Source organism: Anabas testudineus, chromosome 1 (genome assembly GCF_900324465.2).
Source record: "Anabas testudineus chromosome 1, fAnaTes1.2, whole genome shotgun sequence".
NCBI lineage: Eukaryota > Metazoa > Chordata > Actinopteri > Anabantiformes > Anabantidae > Anabas > Anabas testudineus.
The window spans coordinates 726,958-746,237 of NC_046610.1; the positions used below are offsets into that span (position 1 = coordinate 726,958).

General features: G+C 44.2%; 1 protein-coding gene across 3 annotated transcripts in view; it reads left to right on the forward strand.

Annotated features, from left to right (window-relative positions):
* Positions 1-1,082: 1,082 nt before the first annotated feature.
* Positions 1,083-19,280, forward strand: part of meis1a (Meis homeobox 1 a) — a 23,398-nt gene continuing 5,200 nt past the window's right edge. For all 3 annotated transcript variants that reach the window (XR_003298758.1, XR_003298759.1, XM_026359367.1), the window contains exons 1-10: positions 1,083-1,483; positions 4,282-4,526; positions 5,866-6,007; positions 6,181-6,231; positions 7,235-7,285; positions 7,566-7,712; positions 8,358-8,469; positions 11,487-11,632; positions 16,094-16,170; positions 17,676-17,734. Coding sequence is in view for 1 of the 3 variants with exons in the window: in XM_026359367.1 (XP_026215152.1) it covers positions 1,472-1,483; positions 4,282-4,526; positions 5,866-6,007; positions 6,181-6,231; positions 7,235-7,285; positions 7,566-7,712; positions 8,358-8,469; positions 11,487-11,632; positions 16,094-16,170; positions 17,676-17,734 (1,042 nt within the window). In the remaining 2 variants the exon portion in view is untranslated. The remainder of the gene's footprint in view (positions 1,484-4,281; positions 4,527-5,865; positions 6,008-6,180; positions 6,232-7,234; positions 7,286-7,565; positions 7,713-8,357; positions 8,470-11,486; positions 11,633-16,093; positions 16,171-17,675; positions 17,735-19,280) is intronic.

Here is a 19,280-nt window from a genome sequence, read left to right on the forward strand (position 1 = left end):
TCAGGATCAGGACCAGGACCAGGACCAGGATCAGGATCAGGACCAGGATCAGGATCAGGACCAGGACCAGGACCAGGACCAGGACCAGGACCAGGATCAGGACCAGGACCAGGACCAGGACCAGGATCAGGACCAGGATCAGGATCAGGACCAGGACCAGGACCAGGATCAGGATCAGGACCAGGACCAGGACCAGGACCAGGATCAGGATCAGGACCAGGACCAGGACCAGGACCAGGACCAGGATCAGGATCAGAATCAGGACCAGGATCAGGATCAGGACCAGGACCAGGACCAGGACCAGGATCAGAATCAGGACCAGGACCAGGATCAGGACCAGGACCAGGACCAGGATCAGGACCAGGACCAGGATCAGGACCAGGACCAGGATCAGTGTCGTCCAGACAAATCCAGTGAACCGTACGGAGTCATGTCTGCTTCACATCTGTGCAGATGTTAATTTCCTTGATGAATGAACGAAGTTTTGGGACAGAATCGACCAACAAAATGAAAACACGTCAGGTGTTTCCCATCATGCCCTGAGGGGCTGCAGGTGGACTACTGCTGCTACATTTGGGGGAAGTCGGACATTTGAACATCGCCCTAATTCTTGTTTGTGATGACACCTTCCAAACACTAGGTGTCGCTGCTGTCTAGTAGTTCACACGAACAGTTCCTTTATTTCGATTTTGAAACTTTCTGTTTAATGAACTTTCACTAAAGTAAATGAGTCTGAGGAAAACTGCAGTAAACCACTAGTACTAGGAGTACTAGTACTAACTAAGTGTTCATGTTAAATTCACCATAAAACTCAAGTTAAGCTAAATCTCGGAGCCTCGGGACTGTGTGGAGCTGCAGGTCCGGGTACTGACTCAGTCAGGTTCGTTAGTGAACGTGGAGTCTTCGGGGTCCTGAAGGTCCAGAAACCGGGATGAGTGAAAATAGAAAATCACACGTTGGAGCTCGCGGGGCCGCGCCTTCGCCGATCTTTCCTGCGGGGACGCGCAGACAGCCTCTGCTCCTTTAAGGGTGAGACCCCCCCATCCTCCCCCCCCCCCCCCCCCCCCGCCCGGGCGGCCTCTGAGGGAGGAGGACGCCGCTCCAGCGGAGCTGTGATGGGGATTTGAAGAACCCAGTCCGCTCGGCTCGGCTCGGCTCGGCTCAGCGCGGGTCCCGACACTTTAACCTCCGCTTCGGATGTAACCTGATCGGATTCGACCTGTGGACTCAACGGCCGCTTGTTTGGTTGTTGCCTAGAACTGGAGGCCGGGATCGGGGCAGCGTGTGCCCGGGCTGGTGCTGCTGTCGGCGGAGTGTCGCGGTCGGTCGGACCCGCGGAGACCTGCTGCTGTTCGTACGGTTTGGAATACACACACAGGATTAACGGATCAGCGCTCCGGTACCGGGACTTGGATGTGTGTTTTGACCCGCGGGAGTCACTTGGAGTCCGGGCGGAGAGACGGCGACGGCGATGGCGCAACGGGTGCGTAAAAAAGAAGTTTTATTAGAGACTTGAGGACGATTTAAGTCCAGGTCCGAGACCAGTTCCGAGACCAGCTTCACAAGTTTGATGGTTCCAAAGTCTGGACCTGTGAAAAACCAGTTTCCTTCAGTCGGGGCCAAAAATCTGAGACGAAGAAAAAATCGAGAATTGAATTAGAAATAAAATAAAAATCAACAAATGTCGAAAACTTTCTGTCGCGTTTCATCCTTTGACTTTATTTAAAATCCTTTTTAAAATGTTTTTATTCCCGTGAGTTGAAAGAGGAAAAACTTCTAAAAATAATTTTCACAGACGAACATTTGTAACAACAACACTTTTAATTATTGTGGAATTAAATCTTTATTTTGAATCATTGTGTTTTTCCGTTTAAAATGTTTTAAACCTTTTTCCAGTTGAACCTTAGGCCTCAAATTTTCAGTTGGTCGAACAGAAACCATCAGGCAGCAGCTTTCTAAAAACTCCTGAACGAACCGTTTGTGACCCACAAACACCGACACGTCGTCGGTGAGTTCCCGTTCACGGCAGAACTGACGCACATTCAAAAGTTAAATCAGGTAGAATATATATAGAAATATTGAACCAGATCAGATGATTGATTCTAGATCAACTATTTATAAAGTAAATACTATTGAAAATGTTAAATCATCAAACAAAAATCTAAAACTGACAAAGTCTAAAAAAAAAGTGAAGTTAACAATATTAAATTCACAGATTATACAAACGATTTATTTCGGAAAAGTAAAATCATGTTTTTGATTTTAGCAGATTTGTTTCTCTCTCGTCTTTTAAAGATTTTTTTTGCCATAATTTCCCTCCATATTTCACATTAATAATAAAACAGCACCAACACGAGCAGATCCACAGTTTTTAGAATAAAAAATAAAACGACAAACTTTATTTTTTAACCTTTAGTATTGAAAATAAAACTTGGATTTTCTACACGAGTTAATTCACATGATGATAATGTTCATGTGTCTTATGATCAATGTGCTTTTTAGGAAAACCTTGTTTTTTTTAAAAGGCCTTTGTTGAGTTTGAGCTTTTCACTGGAGTCAAAGTGGATTCAAATTATAGAAAAATCTAGAGCAACAAATAATCCGTTTTTGTTTATTCAAATGTCCTGATTCAGGTTTACGGATTCTGTTTTGCATTTTCTTGTTTAGTGTTCACATTATTTTGTCCTGTTCCGTTTCAACTTCAAATACTTTAATCTAAAAGTTGAATCAAATCCTCAGTTTAGATCAAATCCACAGGAAGTGGAACGTGTTACTATTTAAAGTGGTGTTAGAGGTTATTATTCCCCCCCCCATGATTTACAATCTAAAAACTTTTAAAACTGTGAAAAATGTTCTGATTAAAAGATTCAAACTTATCGAAACTTATTTATTCTGACTTATTGTGGTGAAAAGTAACTAAGCTGCATTTTGTGTTCAGAAGTACACATTTGAGGTATTTGTACAAGATTTCTTTGCTATACTCTATTTCTTTATACTCTACTACGTTCCAGAGAGGAATACTGCACTTTTTACTGCGTTCCATTTATCTGAGAAAGTTCAGTGTTTGCAGACAAATTGTAAATGAATGAATGGATTCGTCAACTCAACTATTTTAAAAATCATTTACTTCATTGTTTTGTTGTGTAACGAGGAGTTTGACTTCGAAATAAAATAAAACACTGAATAATTAGTTTGAATTAGTTTCAGTTAAAACAGTAAAACACATGACAAAACTTTTTAATAATCATACAATACTTTTAATACTTTAAGTACACTTTCCTGATTGTACTTACATAGTTTTACTAATTTCCAATGCAGGACATTCACTGTGTGGTATTAGTACCAGTTCTGTACTGTATGTAAAAGCTAAAAATACTTCTTGTACGCGGTCGCTCGGTTTTTGTTCTCTCAGATTTCATCAGACAGATTTTTACTGTAGGCACAAGTGGGACAAGTACTCAGGTCTTTAAAGTAATAGTAGTAGTAGTAGTAGTAGTTAGTAGTATCACAGCGGCTAAAACTTCATCGAAGTGCAACATGAAGAAAAGTTGAAAGCTGAGTTGAATCTGTGGCTTTAATTCCTGACGTGTTTGTCACTTTAACGCTGCAGCTGGGAACAGTTGAGTAGAAGGACTTCACTATTCTAACGTGTTTATACTGTGCTTTATTAGTCTCATTCTCCGAGTACTGCAGTAAAAAGTAAAGTATTGACGCGAGGTTGAAGTACGAAGAAGCTGAAAATGGAAATACTTCACTATGTTTTAAATACAAATACTTTCACTGCTCAACCTCTAGCTGATCTTAACTGAACTAAATGTACTTCTCTGAATTTGAGTAATAAAACAAAGTATAATCCCAATACTTTACTGACCCCAGTAGTATACAAAGTACTTCAAATTCTGGTTATTAGATTGCAAACATATGAGCATCAAAACAGCGTGTGAGGGTTAAATCAGCTCCATTTTAATACTTCAAGAACTTTGAGCTAGTACTTTTTGTACTTCCAGTAAGTAATGTTTTGAATGCAGCAGTACACTGTGGTAACATGTGATACTTTTACTTAAGTAAAAGTACTGAGTACTTCTGACACCACCTGAAACTGTCAGAGAAATATAGTAAAAAATGAAATGTACTCTGTAAATGTAGTATGAGGATAAGAAAGTACTCCACTTGAGTAAATGTACTACACTTATCACATCGATTACATCTGATCGTTTTTTTTTTTTAAACTCACTTCCTCTCAGGAGGTCAAAGGTCACCTGTCTCCTGTCTCTGTTTCAGTATGAAGACCTGGCCCACTATGCGCTGGAGCCGGTGGCTGGGGTGTATGGAGACCCGCACCACCACCACCACCACCACCACGCTGCCGCCGCCGCTGCCCGCTCCCTGCAGGCCGTTCACCTGGCAGCTGCGGCCACGGCTGCTGGTCCCTACCCCCCCCACCAGTACTCCCAGTCCTCCCACAGCAGCGGCAGCGTGGCCGCCACAGCCGGGGACGTCAGCAGGGACAAAGACGCCATTTACGGGTAAGATGAGTTCACTGACACTGTAAAAATAACGAAAAAGACAGGACTAAAGAAGCTCTGTGTCCCACTGTGAGATCACGTTCCTCAAGTCCACTTTATTTCAGTACAAATACTCCATGAAGTAACAGAACTTCATTCTAAACATATCAGCAGTGACGGTACTTCCTCCTATCAGATGTTTAGTAGATGTAGTTGAACTTCAGGTACTCGAACTGCAGCTGTGCAGTATCTGTAGTACAGTGAAAACTACAACAGTCCGTTTACAGTTGAACTAACACACGAGTTTGAAGTTGGATGAATCTTAAATGTATGGATCGCCTCTTACAGACACACTCAGGGACTCTCTGAGAGAAAACGGGGCCCCGGGTGCAGTAAAGGCCCCGGAGACTCGTTCATGTTGGACGTTTGTGTGTGTAACTTCCTGTGTGTAGTTGTTTTGTGTCTTTTTGTGGTTGCGTCTATGTTCAGTTGTTCCGTCACTGTTGGTTATTGTAGTGGTTTCTGTCTATGAGGTAGTTTTGCATCTTTTCGTCGACGTGTGAGTGACTTTAAAACAAGAAAGATTTAGTCGGTCAGCGCCCAGCTCCCTGTAGCCTCTGGGCCTGCACCCAGCGCACCGGTTCAGTCATGGATCCATGTACATGACAACACAAACGGAAACTTCCACCACCTGGTTTGGTGTAAATACAGTTGTTATGTTGCTGTGATGATCAGACTGAAGCTTATAGAGAAGATGAACAGACAGGAATTCATCAACCCGTTCAATGAATTCACACATTAAATCATCAGTTTTAGTTTTTCATACGTTTTATCCTGTTTCATTCTAAAATGCTGCAGAAGGAGAAAAAACTGGTCAAAAAGTGAACACGAGGGTAAAACAGCTGCAAACAAAGTAAAATCAACGATAACGTGGACGAGGTGGTGGAGCCCAAACACGGAGCACAAACAGCAGTGCACGATTAAATCAGTTACTGCAGGTTTAAGTAAACGTATTTACTACTGTCAGAGGTTTTTAAAGTAAAAATTTGAAGTACTTATACTTTATGGGAGTATTCCCACTGTTTTAATATTTTTTCCCACTACTTGTGAGAAGGAGATGTTGACCCGACATCTTGAATTTCTTTTCAGCTTCAGAAGAAAGAAACAAAAATATGAACCAATTAATGCTGATTTGTTACGTTTTGTGTGGAATAACCCTTTATTTCTGATTTCACCGCTGAGAGTACTGCGCTTTGATTACTGTGGTGGATTACTGTGGTGGATTACTGTGGTGAGTAGTAGTGAACCGAGCTTCAGCGTGAGTTTAAAGCTAATCCCCCCCCCCCCCCCTCTCCTGCAGACATCCTTTATTCCCTCTGCTCGCACTGATTTTTGAAAAATGTGAACTGGCGACGTGCACGCCGAGAGAGAGCGGCCTGGCTGGAGGAGATGTCTGCTCCTCAGATTCCTTCAATGAGGACATCGCCGTCTTCTCCAAACAGGTACACAGAGACCAGATCAGGTCTGAGGCAGGGCCGCGTGAAACTTTAGGAAGTAACTAGTAGCTAAAGATGTCGGACTAATGTCTGAGTTTAAAGCAGCGTGAAAGGAAAATGGGAACATTAGTAGAACTCTACTTAAATGTTCTTAGCTGATTGTCTCTCTGTGTTTTTAGATGAGATCGGAGAAGCCTCTATTTTCATCAAACCCGGAGCTGGATAACTTGGTGAGTTTGTATTTTTCTAAACAGATGTAGAAACTAAAGACACCCAACAGTTACTTCCCATAAACCAGTGCTTGGTAAATCAGGTCCTCGGGGGCCACGGGCCACCTCCCTGCCCGTCTTCCCCCATAGACATGTTGCCATAACAACTGCATCACAACATAACTGGACAGAATTCAGCAGTTTGGTCTCAGCTGAGTGACGGCCAGCGAGAGGCGCGTTTTATTAAAACACCTTTGTCAGCAGAAACTTTTCCATCATCACGTCTGTGTTTGTTCAACAAAGACGTGAAAGATCAGGACAGTTTGTTTCAACGGCTCGGAAACATTGCGTTTGTTGATATTTGTGACTCTGGTGAAGATCTGAACACATTTCAGGAACCACAAAAATGAAAAGAGTTTCTCTGCGTGAACGTCCGTCACAGACTGCGCAGTGGGCACGAGGACGTGGAAAGTATGAACCGTCTCTTCCTCGTCGTCAGTCGCGCTGTTTTCTTCATCTGATACAAGCTCTGACACGGTGTGTTGAAACTTCAGCAGAGCTGTGCTGTCATCCTCCTGTCTCTATAACAACTGCACCAACAAACAGTCACGCCTCAGACTGAAGTGGAGGTCGCTGCTAAATTGAAATGATGCCGATCAGGGCAGAAACCTGCACGATGGTTTCTGTGTTCTGGTTCACGAAGAAGATGAATTGAACAGACTGATCAATGGGGTAAAACATTTCCAGAGGAGCAGCACCTCCCACTCCGTGCAAACGTTTCTGAAGAACAGTTTAAACTTCAGGTGTCGGTTTCTGAGTTCACATGACACACTAAAGAGCTGGTGGTCCTCTGTGTGATAAGAGTATAATCAAACATGGAAAGTTTTTCTATGGACTTTAAAAATGGAGAAATACTCCAGTTGCTGCAGCTCTTTCTGTCATACAGGACATGCCGAAGTCACTTGGTTTTACTGGCTGTTGAAATGAAATGAACCAGTATTGTATTGTTCTTACTCTTTTGCAGATGATTCAGGCGATTCAAGTCCTGCGTTTCCACCTGCTCGAGCTGGAGAAGGTCCCAAAAACCTCTATTTATCAAAATCTAATTTGCTGATTAATCTGATCTAATGAGATTAGAACAAAGATGTTCGCTGTGCAGCTAATCCAGGATTAATCCTGAGCTAAAACCTCTGATCCTACAATAGTATTCACAGTACCTGTGTAATCTTACTGCAGTCTTGTGTATGTTTTATTCTACGTCGTTTATTCATAATAATTTGGTCTCTTATTTACCTGGGTGAATATAACATGGTTCGTAAACTATTATTAATCAACTCTGTTTACGTTTTTTCCAGGTTCATGAGCTCTGTGATAATTTCTGCCATCGATACATCAGCTGTCTCAAAGGGAAGATGCCCATCGATCTGGTGATTGACGACAGAGACGGAAACAAATCGGACAGCGAGGACTTTATCAGGTCATCGGGGGACAACCTGGATCAGGTGAGTTCTCGGGGTCACGTCAGGTTTTACTGTTTGTAAATCAGTGAGTTTGGTTTTGTCCAAATCATCTTAAATCAAAGGTCACTCTCTTGCCTGAAGCACAACTCAGCAAAATCCATCCACTGACGAAGACCCTGACATTCAGCTGAAAGCTCACGACCCTGAGCTGAGACCAACTGTTCTGCAGGTTTTATTTAAAGCATTAAAATGTCCAGGCATGAAGAATAAGAGAAGATTTAATGATCCAGCTGCAGGAGACACATCTGCTGAGTGGTTTTTCCTTCTTTTCCCAGAGAACCAGAAATAAAAGAGAAGTCAGAGCAGGTTTAAATCAGCTTCTCTGCAGCCACTTGTCAGGCCTTTAACCCTTTTAAATGCCAACGAGTGCGAACTGGAGCAGCTTAGTGTTGGATGACCAGTCGCTCGAAAGCTCTGGATTCATTTTTATGTGCTTACTGTTTGTCGGGTCATACGCTGATCGTCTGCCTCGTCTTCATCCTTGTTACTGAGCCCTTATAGATCAGGTGGAGCCACCACAGAAGCCAAGAGAAGACCGGACCATCCCTCACATGAATACACGGTTTAGCATCGTTGGAGAATCGGCTGCAGCCACTAAACTTTAATAAGCTGCGTTTTCCTCTGCAGATTTCATGGAGCAGAGATCATGACGACACAGCGTCAGTACGCTCGGCTGGAACCCCGGGACCCTCCAGCGGTGGACAGACGTCTCACAGTGGCGACAACAGCAGTGAACAAGGTACAAATGAGTATGTTTGAGTACAGTAGTTTAAAGAACAGTGTGTGTGGATCAGTGTTTGTATCTGTGAAGGCCTGCTTCAATAAAGGTTTGCATGTACAAAGCCAAAACTTGATGTCACCTCCAAAAACCAGCACAAACCGCTCTACTAACAGTGTTCTGCGTCTGTCACAGGACTAAAATGGCGCACGCTGTGGTTTTTGTACCTTTTCTTTAATCCAAAATACAGCAAGGAGAAAATGCAGGTCCTGAAACTTACTGATGTCTGCATTTCCTTCAATCTCTAGCTCTTGCTGCAAGCTGTGGTCTCCCAAAGTAGGTTTACATTTATGTTTGAGTCTTAGGTCCTGAAATCCTTGTTGTGGAGAACTCTGTCATAACCGATTCCTCAGATCACTACATGATTAAATCTGAGGAACAGCTTCTTTTTCCCACCTTAAGACATTGTGGGGATGGAAATGACTTTAAAATCATTGGAAAGTTTGAAAATCGTTCTTGTATGACCGGCACAAGTGAAACACACAAAACCCTCGTTGAAATGCAGCCACCTCCACCACATTTGCACCTGTTGTCAATTACACAGTTTTTCTTAGATCACCTGCAAAATGCCCACCAACAAAAAACACACACTTTTCAAGAGCGCACATACAATTTGGGAATCGCTGTTTGGGGTCTTACTTCATTTTCGGTGTGTTTTATGACTTTGCATGAAAAATGCCTGTTGCTGTGCATGCTGGGTCTGAAATTGAGGAGGCGTGTGAGGGTTTATGAACAGTGGTGGACGTTTTCCCACATGGTGGACTTTTAAAAGTAAAAGGTGAAAAAGATGGAGTGAGAGAGTGATGAAGGCTGACAGACGATGCAGGCACTGAGCAGAGCGGGAAGAAAGAGAGCTTTATGTCTCAAACAGAAACTCTAAATGCTCTGAGGTGTAAGCTGTGAGAGAAACGTGATGAAATCCGTGTCGTCAATCCAAAACGTCTTCCTGGATCTCACTGGGAGACACGCCTACCTCACGGCTCGTTCGGAGACCTGAAGTTTAGGATCAAATTCTATCTTGTGACACTGTAAACAAAGAATCACAATATGACTTGATGAATAATCCACATACACAAACCAAAACAGCAACACTGAGTGGTTACTGAGAAATTAACTGGGAACAACCTCAAAACGAATGAATCATTAATGAGTAGCTGCAGCTGCCTCACAGCAGCGTGCTCGGTTTGCAGTCGACTGTGAAGGAGCTGGGATAAGTGTCAGCAGCTCCAACACTGAGGCCCAGGGTCTCGGCTGGAAAACGGTCTCAAGGTGGTTCTGGATCCTCCTGAGCACCCCCCATTGGAGGTTTTCCATTCATGTCCAACTGGTGGGTAGTTACACCCAGAACACGCTGCAGATACTGTACCTCATCCTGTTTGGAAACATCTCAGGATCCTCCAGGAGGAGTTGGAAAATGGAGCTGGAGATTTGTCAGTCATACGGAACAGCAAAAGGCCTGTTGCCAGGATCCGAGTCTCTGGAAAATGTCCCCGGTGTTTTCTGCATGAGGTGTTAGTGAGCGTCCACTGGACAACATGTGAGAACCCGTTCAACCAAAATCAACATTGATTCTGTGGATTTTCATCAGCTGTTGGCACTCAGAGAAATGTTTGCTGGAGATGTCCTGAACAACGTGTTTCGTCCAGCCTGCCGGTGTCCACAGCGTGGTTCTATGGTGCCGTGTGTGAGAATGTGAAAACCAAAACTCTGATCCAGTCTGGATATATATATTATATTTATTTATTTATATAGATAAATAAATAAATATATATATCTATATATATATCTATATCTATATATATATATATATATATATATATATATATCTATATATATATATATATATAGATATATATAGATATAGATATATATATAGATATAGATATATATATTTATTTATATAGATAAATATAAATATAGATAAATATAAATATATATATGACCTCAGTACTGAGGTCGCCTTTATTTTAGCTGCTGTTCGTTAGACCCCTCCCACCATCACCAAGAGAAATGGTGCGTAGTGGAAATGTGGTGGAAAGTAAAGACTCTTTCTCTCTGAGCGTTCAGACCACGGATGATAAAACTTAGTAAAAACAGTTTTTGAAAAGCGCTGCGATGGAGGAGTCGGGGCACGACTTCAACATCTTTGTGACTGTCAGTCTCCTCCAGGAGAGAAGATCAGGTCAGGGTGAACGTCTAGTAGCAGCAGGTCTGGCCTGCTGTGAACATCTCTTTAATTTCTGTGTATCCTACAAACGTCCTCCTCCTCTTCATCAGTCCACAGGCTGTTGTGAAGCCAGGTTGTCACAAACCATTAGCAGGTTGGGTCGGACCTCTTTTCCCTTAGAGAGCAGAGGAGAGAGGGAGTGTAGTGGAGAGGCGGGGTGCAAACCAGCCCCAGGGAGTTCGTGGTTCAGCCTAATGAGGCTGAGAGCTTGTTTATGGAGTTACGCATCATTTTTATGATTATTTCCACCTTTTCAGGCTCCGCTGCTCTGCAGAATCCAGTCTCTGTTGGGGCAGAGCTAGGCCCCGGTCCACCGCTGGCTCTGGGCAGGACCTGGAGCTCCTGCTGCAGGGTGACTGTCGCCCTAACCTTGGCCCGCCGGTGTTAAAAACACTGAGGAGAAAATGAGCCTCATTAAACAGGCAGAGAAAGTGCAGTAAAAACAGCAGCTTTTAGTGGTTTTCAGCTGAAATGCTGCATTATATGTGACAATCCAAAACCCCATGGGGGGGTGGGAGAGGGTTACAGGGCAGGCCGGCTCGTGACTGCAGGGTCAGCGTTTGAATCCAGTCGTCAACTTGGAGAATGCGTGCTGGGAAAGTTCATGACTGAAAGCTCGTGTTTGCTCCAAGCCTGTAGCAGAGCTAACGTTCGCTAGCTGCTCCCACAGTTTGCTGCGAGGCGGCCCGGCCTCCTCTTACTGCCTGCTCAGCATTTGTTCTTCACCTGAAGCCCTGTGTGTTTGTTTCAGGTGACTGCCTGGATAACGGCATGGCGTCGCCCAGCACTGGGGACGACGACGACCCGGACAGAGACAAACTGCACAACAAAAAAAGAGGAATCTTTCCCAAAGTAGCCACCAACATCTTGAGAGCCTGGCTCTTCCAGCACCTGACGGTAGGTCCACCCGCCTCAGCGGATCAGTACGTTGCAGCTTGACTAAGACACTAACTGACATCGATATGTTTTAAGAAGAATAAAAGTCAGTGAGACACGAGATCCTAACGGGAAATATAAAGCTCAAATGAATCAGCAGTGAAAATGGGAGGGGTTGAAAGTCCCCGTCCTGTCTGACTCATAGCTTTGGCTGAGACCAGCAGAACAACCAAACACCCCCACCTCGCCTCCACCCTCACCCTGTTCCCCCCTGCCTGGCTCCAAACATGGAGAGGCTAAATCGGTCCCTGCTCTGCAGGGGTCGAGGGCCGCTGCCAGGACTCTGAGCTGAACCTGTAGGACAGCGAGTCCTGCAGCAGATGGGAGATGGAGTGAACGATGGGAGGGAGGAAGCACTGGTACCTGAGCAATGGGGGGAGGCGTTGGCTGTTGGAGGTTAAGGTTGTGTGAAGGACGAAGCCAACAACACAAAGCAGAAAAATGAGTTTGATGCAACAGCTCAGGATGTTTGTTCATAGAGGAAATTACAGTAAATGTCCAAACAGAACCCGGTTACTGTAAACAGAGAAACCGGACTGCCTCAGGTAGGGTTCTCTTGGAGAACACGGATTTCTCCGGACACGTATAAGCAGATTTGTAATGTAATGCATGAAAGTAGTGAGCTGTTCATGGAGCGATGTCCTCGTATGAAACTAACACGGAGCAGCTGCAGAAGTCTGAAGACGTTTCTCCGAATCTCTTCAGAGAAATTCAAAACGGAGCGAGCTGTGAAAACGAGCTCGGCTCTGTCGGCGTCCGACGGAGAAGACGAAAAACCAAGAAAGACGGAAAACCAAGAAAGACGGAAAACCCAGGAGGACGGAAAACCAAGAAAGACGAGAAACCAAGAAAGACGGAAAACCAAGAAAGACGAAAAACCAAGAAAGACGAGAAACCAAGAAAGACGGAAAACCAAGAAAGACGGAAAACCCAGGAGGACGGAAAACCAAGAAAGACGGAAAACCAAGAAAGACGAGAAACCAAGAAAGACGGAAAACCAAGAAAGACGAAAAACCAAGAAAGACGGAAAACCAAGAAAGACGGAAAACCAAGAAAGACGGAAAACCCAGGAGGACGGAAAACCAAGAAAGACGAGAAACCAAGAAAGACGGAAAACCAAGAAAGACGAAAAACCAAGAAAGACGAAAAACCAAGAAAGACGAAAAACCAAGAAAGACGGAAAAACCAAGAAAGACGAAAAACCAAGAAAGACGAAAAACCAAGAAACATGCGTCTTCCATCACGTTAAAATCTGAGAACATGCTGCAAAGTAAGAAGAGGAGTAATCAGATAACTAATTGTGTGTGTGTGTGTGTGTGTGTGTGTGTGTGTGTCCTGGCCGCCTCCCCTGAAGTCGTAAACAGAATCCTGCAGCCTCCTCTGAGCCGCAGCTCATAAAAGCTGAACCACAAGCCGACACTGTTTACGCCACACACACACACACACACACACACGCCGCCTTTCTGCCTTTTCATGTTTTATTTTACTTGTTTCACGTAGAAACAAGGAGTTAATTAGAGTAATTTAGCCGTTCTCACTCACACCTTTTTCTGAACCCGAGCTGCAGCAGGTGTGGAAACTTTGTGGACGCTGCCATTTGTTTACAGTCACCAACTCACTAAAGAGCTGCTTTGACTTACAAATGACACGTTACTCCATCAGAACAGCCGGGAAGCTGAGGCTTGACCACGACCGAGCAGCAAAAAACAAAAACCACCTCCACTGTCAGCCTGAAGAGACGAGAGGAACGAGTCCCGAACTTCAAAGGCTGCTACAGAGGCTGCTCGGCTGTCTGCAGGCTGAGGAATGGGCCTCTGAGCTGAGGGGGACCGATGAGTTAGCAGGAAGCCCCAGCGCTGACCTCGCCGCACCCCCCCCCCCTCCATCCATCATAGGTCAAGGGGCACCGGGACACCTTCATCCATCCATCAGTGGCTGTTTACAGCAGATGGAGCTGCAGATGTGGGTGACGGCGAGGCCACGGTGACCCACAGGCACCAACACATGTTCGGCCGCCTGCCTTCACCCAGAGATGCCCCAGACGACTGTCCAGGAAGTCGAGCTCTAACAGCATCAGTGTGAAATCCACCTCAGACTGGGTCCTCCATCAGATCACACGTTGACAGATCTACTGGTTGTACTGGGACCAGTTGGAGTCGATAATGGCGCAGACGGAGAACATTAGGGGTGGTGGTGGGGGTGTTTACACTAAAAATCTAAACGTGACTTTAGGTTCTGATCTGGTTCTGTTTCTGAACAGAGAGAACCAGATCAGACCAGAGTATCAGGACCTGGTCCCCCTCTGGCTCCAGTGGCGTCTGTGATCAGACGTTCATTTCCCCACAGTGTGAGGAGGGTTGTTCTGTGGCCGCCTCACCCCACAGTGAAAACATCATCCATTACCTCTGTGACAGGCCCCCCAGGAACCCCCGGGGCCCGGCTCTCTGTGGGGGCCGCCTTTATTGACCTCTGAACCCACTCACTAGACACATAAAAATGTGCAGCATGTGGTCCCATACATCACAGCGCGGCCTTTCTTCCCCGACAGCGTAAATGAGCGTCCGTCCGATAATGAAGCGAGGAGGAGACGGATGGAGCGAAAGACTCGAGTCGTCCCAGAGAAGCTCAGGAGCAACGCTGCAGCTTAAAAACAGACCTTCTGATTATTTATGTCTTTATTTATTTGGGAATCGAACCACCCTGGTGTTCGTAGGCAAACGGTGCACTGATCAGTAGAACAGTCACCCTTTAAAGCTCCTTCCTGTTCCCGTTTGTGGCTGATTTAATTCACAATAATCATTTACCGGTGCAGAGCTTCAAGTAAACCACTTCTCAAGAAGAAAAACCACCTGTGGTGGACTTCTGAGGGTCACTGCTGGTGCTTTGGATAAAAACTGAACCAGTTCACATCCATGACATCTGTTTCCGCTCTTTCATGACGATGAACCACAGTAAGCTTCGTCTTCACAGTGAGAGCAGCAGTAAAACTGATCCCGGATCAGGGATTAGAACTATGTAATGAGCAGGTGGCTGCAGATTAAAACTGGAAACTCTGAAATTAGCCTGCGACGTGGAGCAGCCCTGAATCGTGCACCCTGTATTTCCCTGTCGCCTCGTCTCAAGAAAGACTCTGTGCTCTGAGATGTTGAGCTTGTTGAAATCCAACAGTCTGGCATCTGACACTTTCACTTCATTCTTCACTTCCTTGTTTTTCCTGAAATCTGCAGCTGAACTCTCCCAGCTCGTCCCTGGAGGAAGCTGCTACGCTGAAGTCGAAGACGCGATGAAACAGCCTCGTGATTATCGCTCTTGTGGCAGATTAGATGCAGTTTAGACCAATTACCTGCTATCAGATCACAGGGAAACGCAGCGGTTTGGGCAGAGTGCAGAACAGAAGACATGGAAGAAAGAAACACCCTCCTCAGAGGGACGTTGGGAATCTGTTCAGTTTATTTCTCAGTGCTCTGAGCAAAGTGGCTTCACCTTCATCATCAAAAATGTGCACAAAGAAACAAAAACTAGCAGCGAGGCGTAAAATCTAAATCTGACATGACAAAACAGCACAGGATCCATGTTGCTTCACATGTTCTTGCTGTGATTTGTTCACAGCAGACATTTCTCCACCGTGTCTGGTCTGTGTGAGTTAAATGAGTCTGAACTTTAGCAGAGCCGCATGTTGCATCAGGGTGAAAATAGCTGCTGAAAGCTGCTATCTGGGTCAGAGCTGGGCAGCTGGTTTTAGTCAGCACTCTGCAGTGAAACTTTATAATTCAGAGATGAGGAATTGGCTGAAGACTCCTGTTTGTTTAAAGGTGGTGCTGTGTAGAGATGTAGACACCACAACTTTTAGTAACTGTAGATACAAATCCCACCTCTTCTGCTTACCGAGTGTCTACTTATTTAGTTTGTCACCAACTTAACATCTGACCTGACTCGAAGCGCTTCCTGGACTCACCGGAACATCTTTCATTTCATTTTTCACACAACAGGTTCCAAATGCAGCACCTGGAAAAGACTCCTACATGAACTACATGAAATGTGAATGGATAACAGACACCAGCCAGGAGCCAAATGGTGTTTTTAATATAACACGAATGTTATATTAAATATAAATATACACTACTGTAGTAGTACTGTCCTAGTACACAGACAGAGATGGAGCTGCAGACTCAGGCCTGTTCTGATCCTCAACCCCCCACCTCCACCTAACATGTACACACAACAACAGTCTAATTAACAGGGCTCTGCCTCCAGTTGGCTTCCCTCTCTAATTGGCTCCCGTTAATTATGCTCCACTTCATATTCCCTTAATGAGTCTGGCCCCTCCTCCATCTTTAACAATAATTAGCGGCGGCTTTAAGGCTCGCACCAAAACAACTACAAAAGGAGAACCTGACATGCCGCTCTTTTGTCCCCCTGCAGCACCCGTACCCATCGGAGGAGCAGAAGAAGCAGCTGGCTCAGGACACCGGTCTCACCATCCTGCAGGTCAACAACTGGTGAGTGACGGCACGGACGAGGAACTGATCAGCCTCGGAGGAGGAGACAGAAACCCCCCTCCTCCGTCTCTGTCTCTAAATATCCCCCAGTTACAGTTTCAGAGGGTGGAGGGGGGTTAATTGGAGGGTGGAGGATATGTACAGGTGGTGTTAACATTAGCATGTTTCACTGTGGGATCAAAACAAATGGCTCATTAATTAGATTAAGTTATCAGATTAGATTTGAATATATCATTTTAATAATTCAATAATATTTATATATTATATACACATATATAAATTATGTATATTTATAAATATTGAAATATTATTGTATATACACATAAATTATGTAGATATATAAATATTTATATATTTTTAAATATACACACATACAAATTATGTATATTTATAAATATTTATATATTATTATATATACACATATATAAATTATGTATATTTATAAATATTTATATATCATTTATGTGTCTACATATATAAATGATGTTTATTTATGTTTATATATTCACATATATAAATTTTGTATATTTATAAATATTCATATATTATTTAGATTAGATGCTAATAGATTAATAAAAGATGCTAATAGATTAATAATAGATGGATAATAGATTAATAATAGATGATAATAGATTAATAATAGATTAATAATAGATGGATAATAGATTAATAATAGATGATAATAGATTAATAATAGATTAATAATAGATGGATAATAGATGGATAATAGATGGATAATAGATGGATGGAGGTGGATATTCTATAGTCCCACAGACGAGCAGCAGCTGAAGGTAGCTGCAGTAAAGACCCCACCCTCACCCCTGCTGGGGGGTGAGGGGGGTGGTTGGAGGAGAACATAAATCAAGTGGGAAACCACAGAGCTTTCACTCCAGGGTGGGTCGGGAGGGGTCGACGGGCGGTCCAGAAGGCTTTAAGCTGAGGAAGACCAGAGCGCTCCTCTGGTGGGAGGAGGGATAAGGGAGGAGGTGAGCAGGCGGGGGAGTCACAGGAGGTGCTGGGTCAGAGGTCACGCATACCAGGATGATGGCTTTCAAGAGTTTACTTAGCAGGGGACATGTATGAATGCACCGCCGCTGCAACCCCCCCCCCCCCCCCAGCAGAGTTCAGCCTCTGCTTTCAGTGCAGTTAACACTCGGTTAATGAGCGAGTGTTAACCCCTGATTCACCTGTGGAAACACTGTCAATCTGACCTGAGCCGGACTCTCTTCAGTTCATATGAACCTAAACTTGATTCAATAAGGAACCTTGTGTGGAACCGGTCTTTAGGTTCCAGCATTTCTTCCTACAACACTTTGTTTGACGCCGTCTTCTTTAAGTCTTCTAAGGACCAAATGTTTCTTGTCTGTTTCCGTCAGCGAGGTGTTGACGTCCTACAACAGTCACTGTTCTCTGCAGAGCTAACTTTAGCCTTGACCAGGCCTCACGGGCTTGCGTTGTTGGGTTTTCCACTTGCAGGAACTCACTCCTCCATCTTTCTTTCTCAGGTTCATCAACGCGAGGCGGCGGATCGTTCAGCCCATGATTGACCAGTCCAACAGAGCAGGCAAGTGTGACATCTTAACATTTGTGCTCCTTCGTGCACTCATCAAACCCTAATTGTTCCAGAAGTTTGACTCATGAAATCTCATCATTTTCTTAATGTTAAAGTAAATTAAATGCTTATTTCAGAATCTTTGGAAGGTTCAAACTCCACTGTGAGGAAGCGACAGTTTGTTTTGCACTTTCCTGGCAGCGTGTTGAGGATATTAGCATCTGATTCATCAGCTGATTGTGGACAGTTAAACCCAGAAGTAAATGTGGCTGCTTGGTTTCTGGTTTTAACCAACGAGCAGCATCAGTGTTGAAGCTCCATCTCTTTCTATCCCATTTAGTAATAATTAGTACTATTATTTTTAATCTCCATGCAGCAAGAGGACAACTGGTAGAAATCAGCGTGAAAATGGGTCGAACATAGCAATGTGAGAATTTCAGAACAAGTTGACAGGAAGTATGTACCCAGGTGGAGCAGGGCCACAGACAGAAATCTGTAACTAGCAACAAATAGTGAGTACATATACAGTAAATATGACAGTATTATAGTAGTATTCAGCAGCATTCCAGTTTCTAATGAGTCCTGGGTCCTAACTGGGATCCTCTCGTGAGTGTAAACACGGCTGAATGTGACACCCAAGAAGTTCCTCCCTCCTTCGGGGTCTCGGCTCTCTGCTGGGTTAAAGCGAACTGAGAGGCTTAAAGTCCAGGATTGAATGGACCCTAAACCCCAGCAGGATTAGCTCCAGACAAAGATGCTAATCGCTTTGACTGACCACTCCATTGAACATTTTAACCTGGGATTAAAACAAATAGGAGCCCAGCTCAAGCGGGGCTGAAGTACCGCTAGCCTTTTGGCCCCTAAGCTTTGTTAGCATTAACCCCGGAGCTGACTTCCACACAAAGGCTTCGATACACTAAATGACGGCAGTGAGAAGCTGTTAAAGGCTTTTAGTCCTGGGAATGAACAGTTTAGACTGAAAAACCTCCCTTTAGATGAAACTCTGTCGCTTTAATTTCTCTATGAGGATGCACACATTTCCTTTAATGCCATCTCATGATTGATTAATGACCCACTCCTCCTCCTCACATCCTTCCAGGGATCAAACTATTTCAAACATCTGCAGCATAAACAGTAAGAGAAATGGGTTCCTTAGCTGACCATCACAGTAGAACGAACCGTTCTAAAGATGAACTACAGCGTTGTAATGAATCTAAAAACCAGCAGCTTTTCTTTCGTGGTTCTGTTCATTTATTGTTTTGGGTTTTTTTTCTTGATTAAACCACAAAACTCAAAGTCCCAGACATCCTGTTCCCACCAGTACATGACCAAAACCAACAGTGTGTCGGTTCCTGTTCCGTCTGTGGCTCTCGACTCCTCACTTTCAGTTTTTTAGCGATTTCCTGAATTAGCTGCTCACTGTGCTTTTGAACAAACATCACCTGGTTCTCTCTCTTTAGGAAACTGGCCTCCTAAAACTTTATTACATTACTGAACAGCGTCATGCAGTTGTTGTACTAAATGTCATAAAATAATACTGATTATGTTATGATGTGAT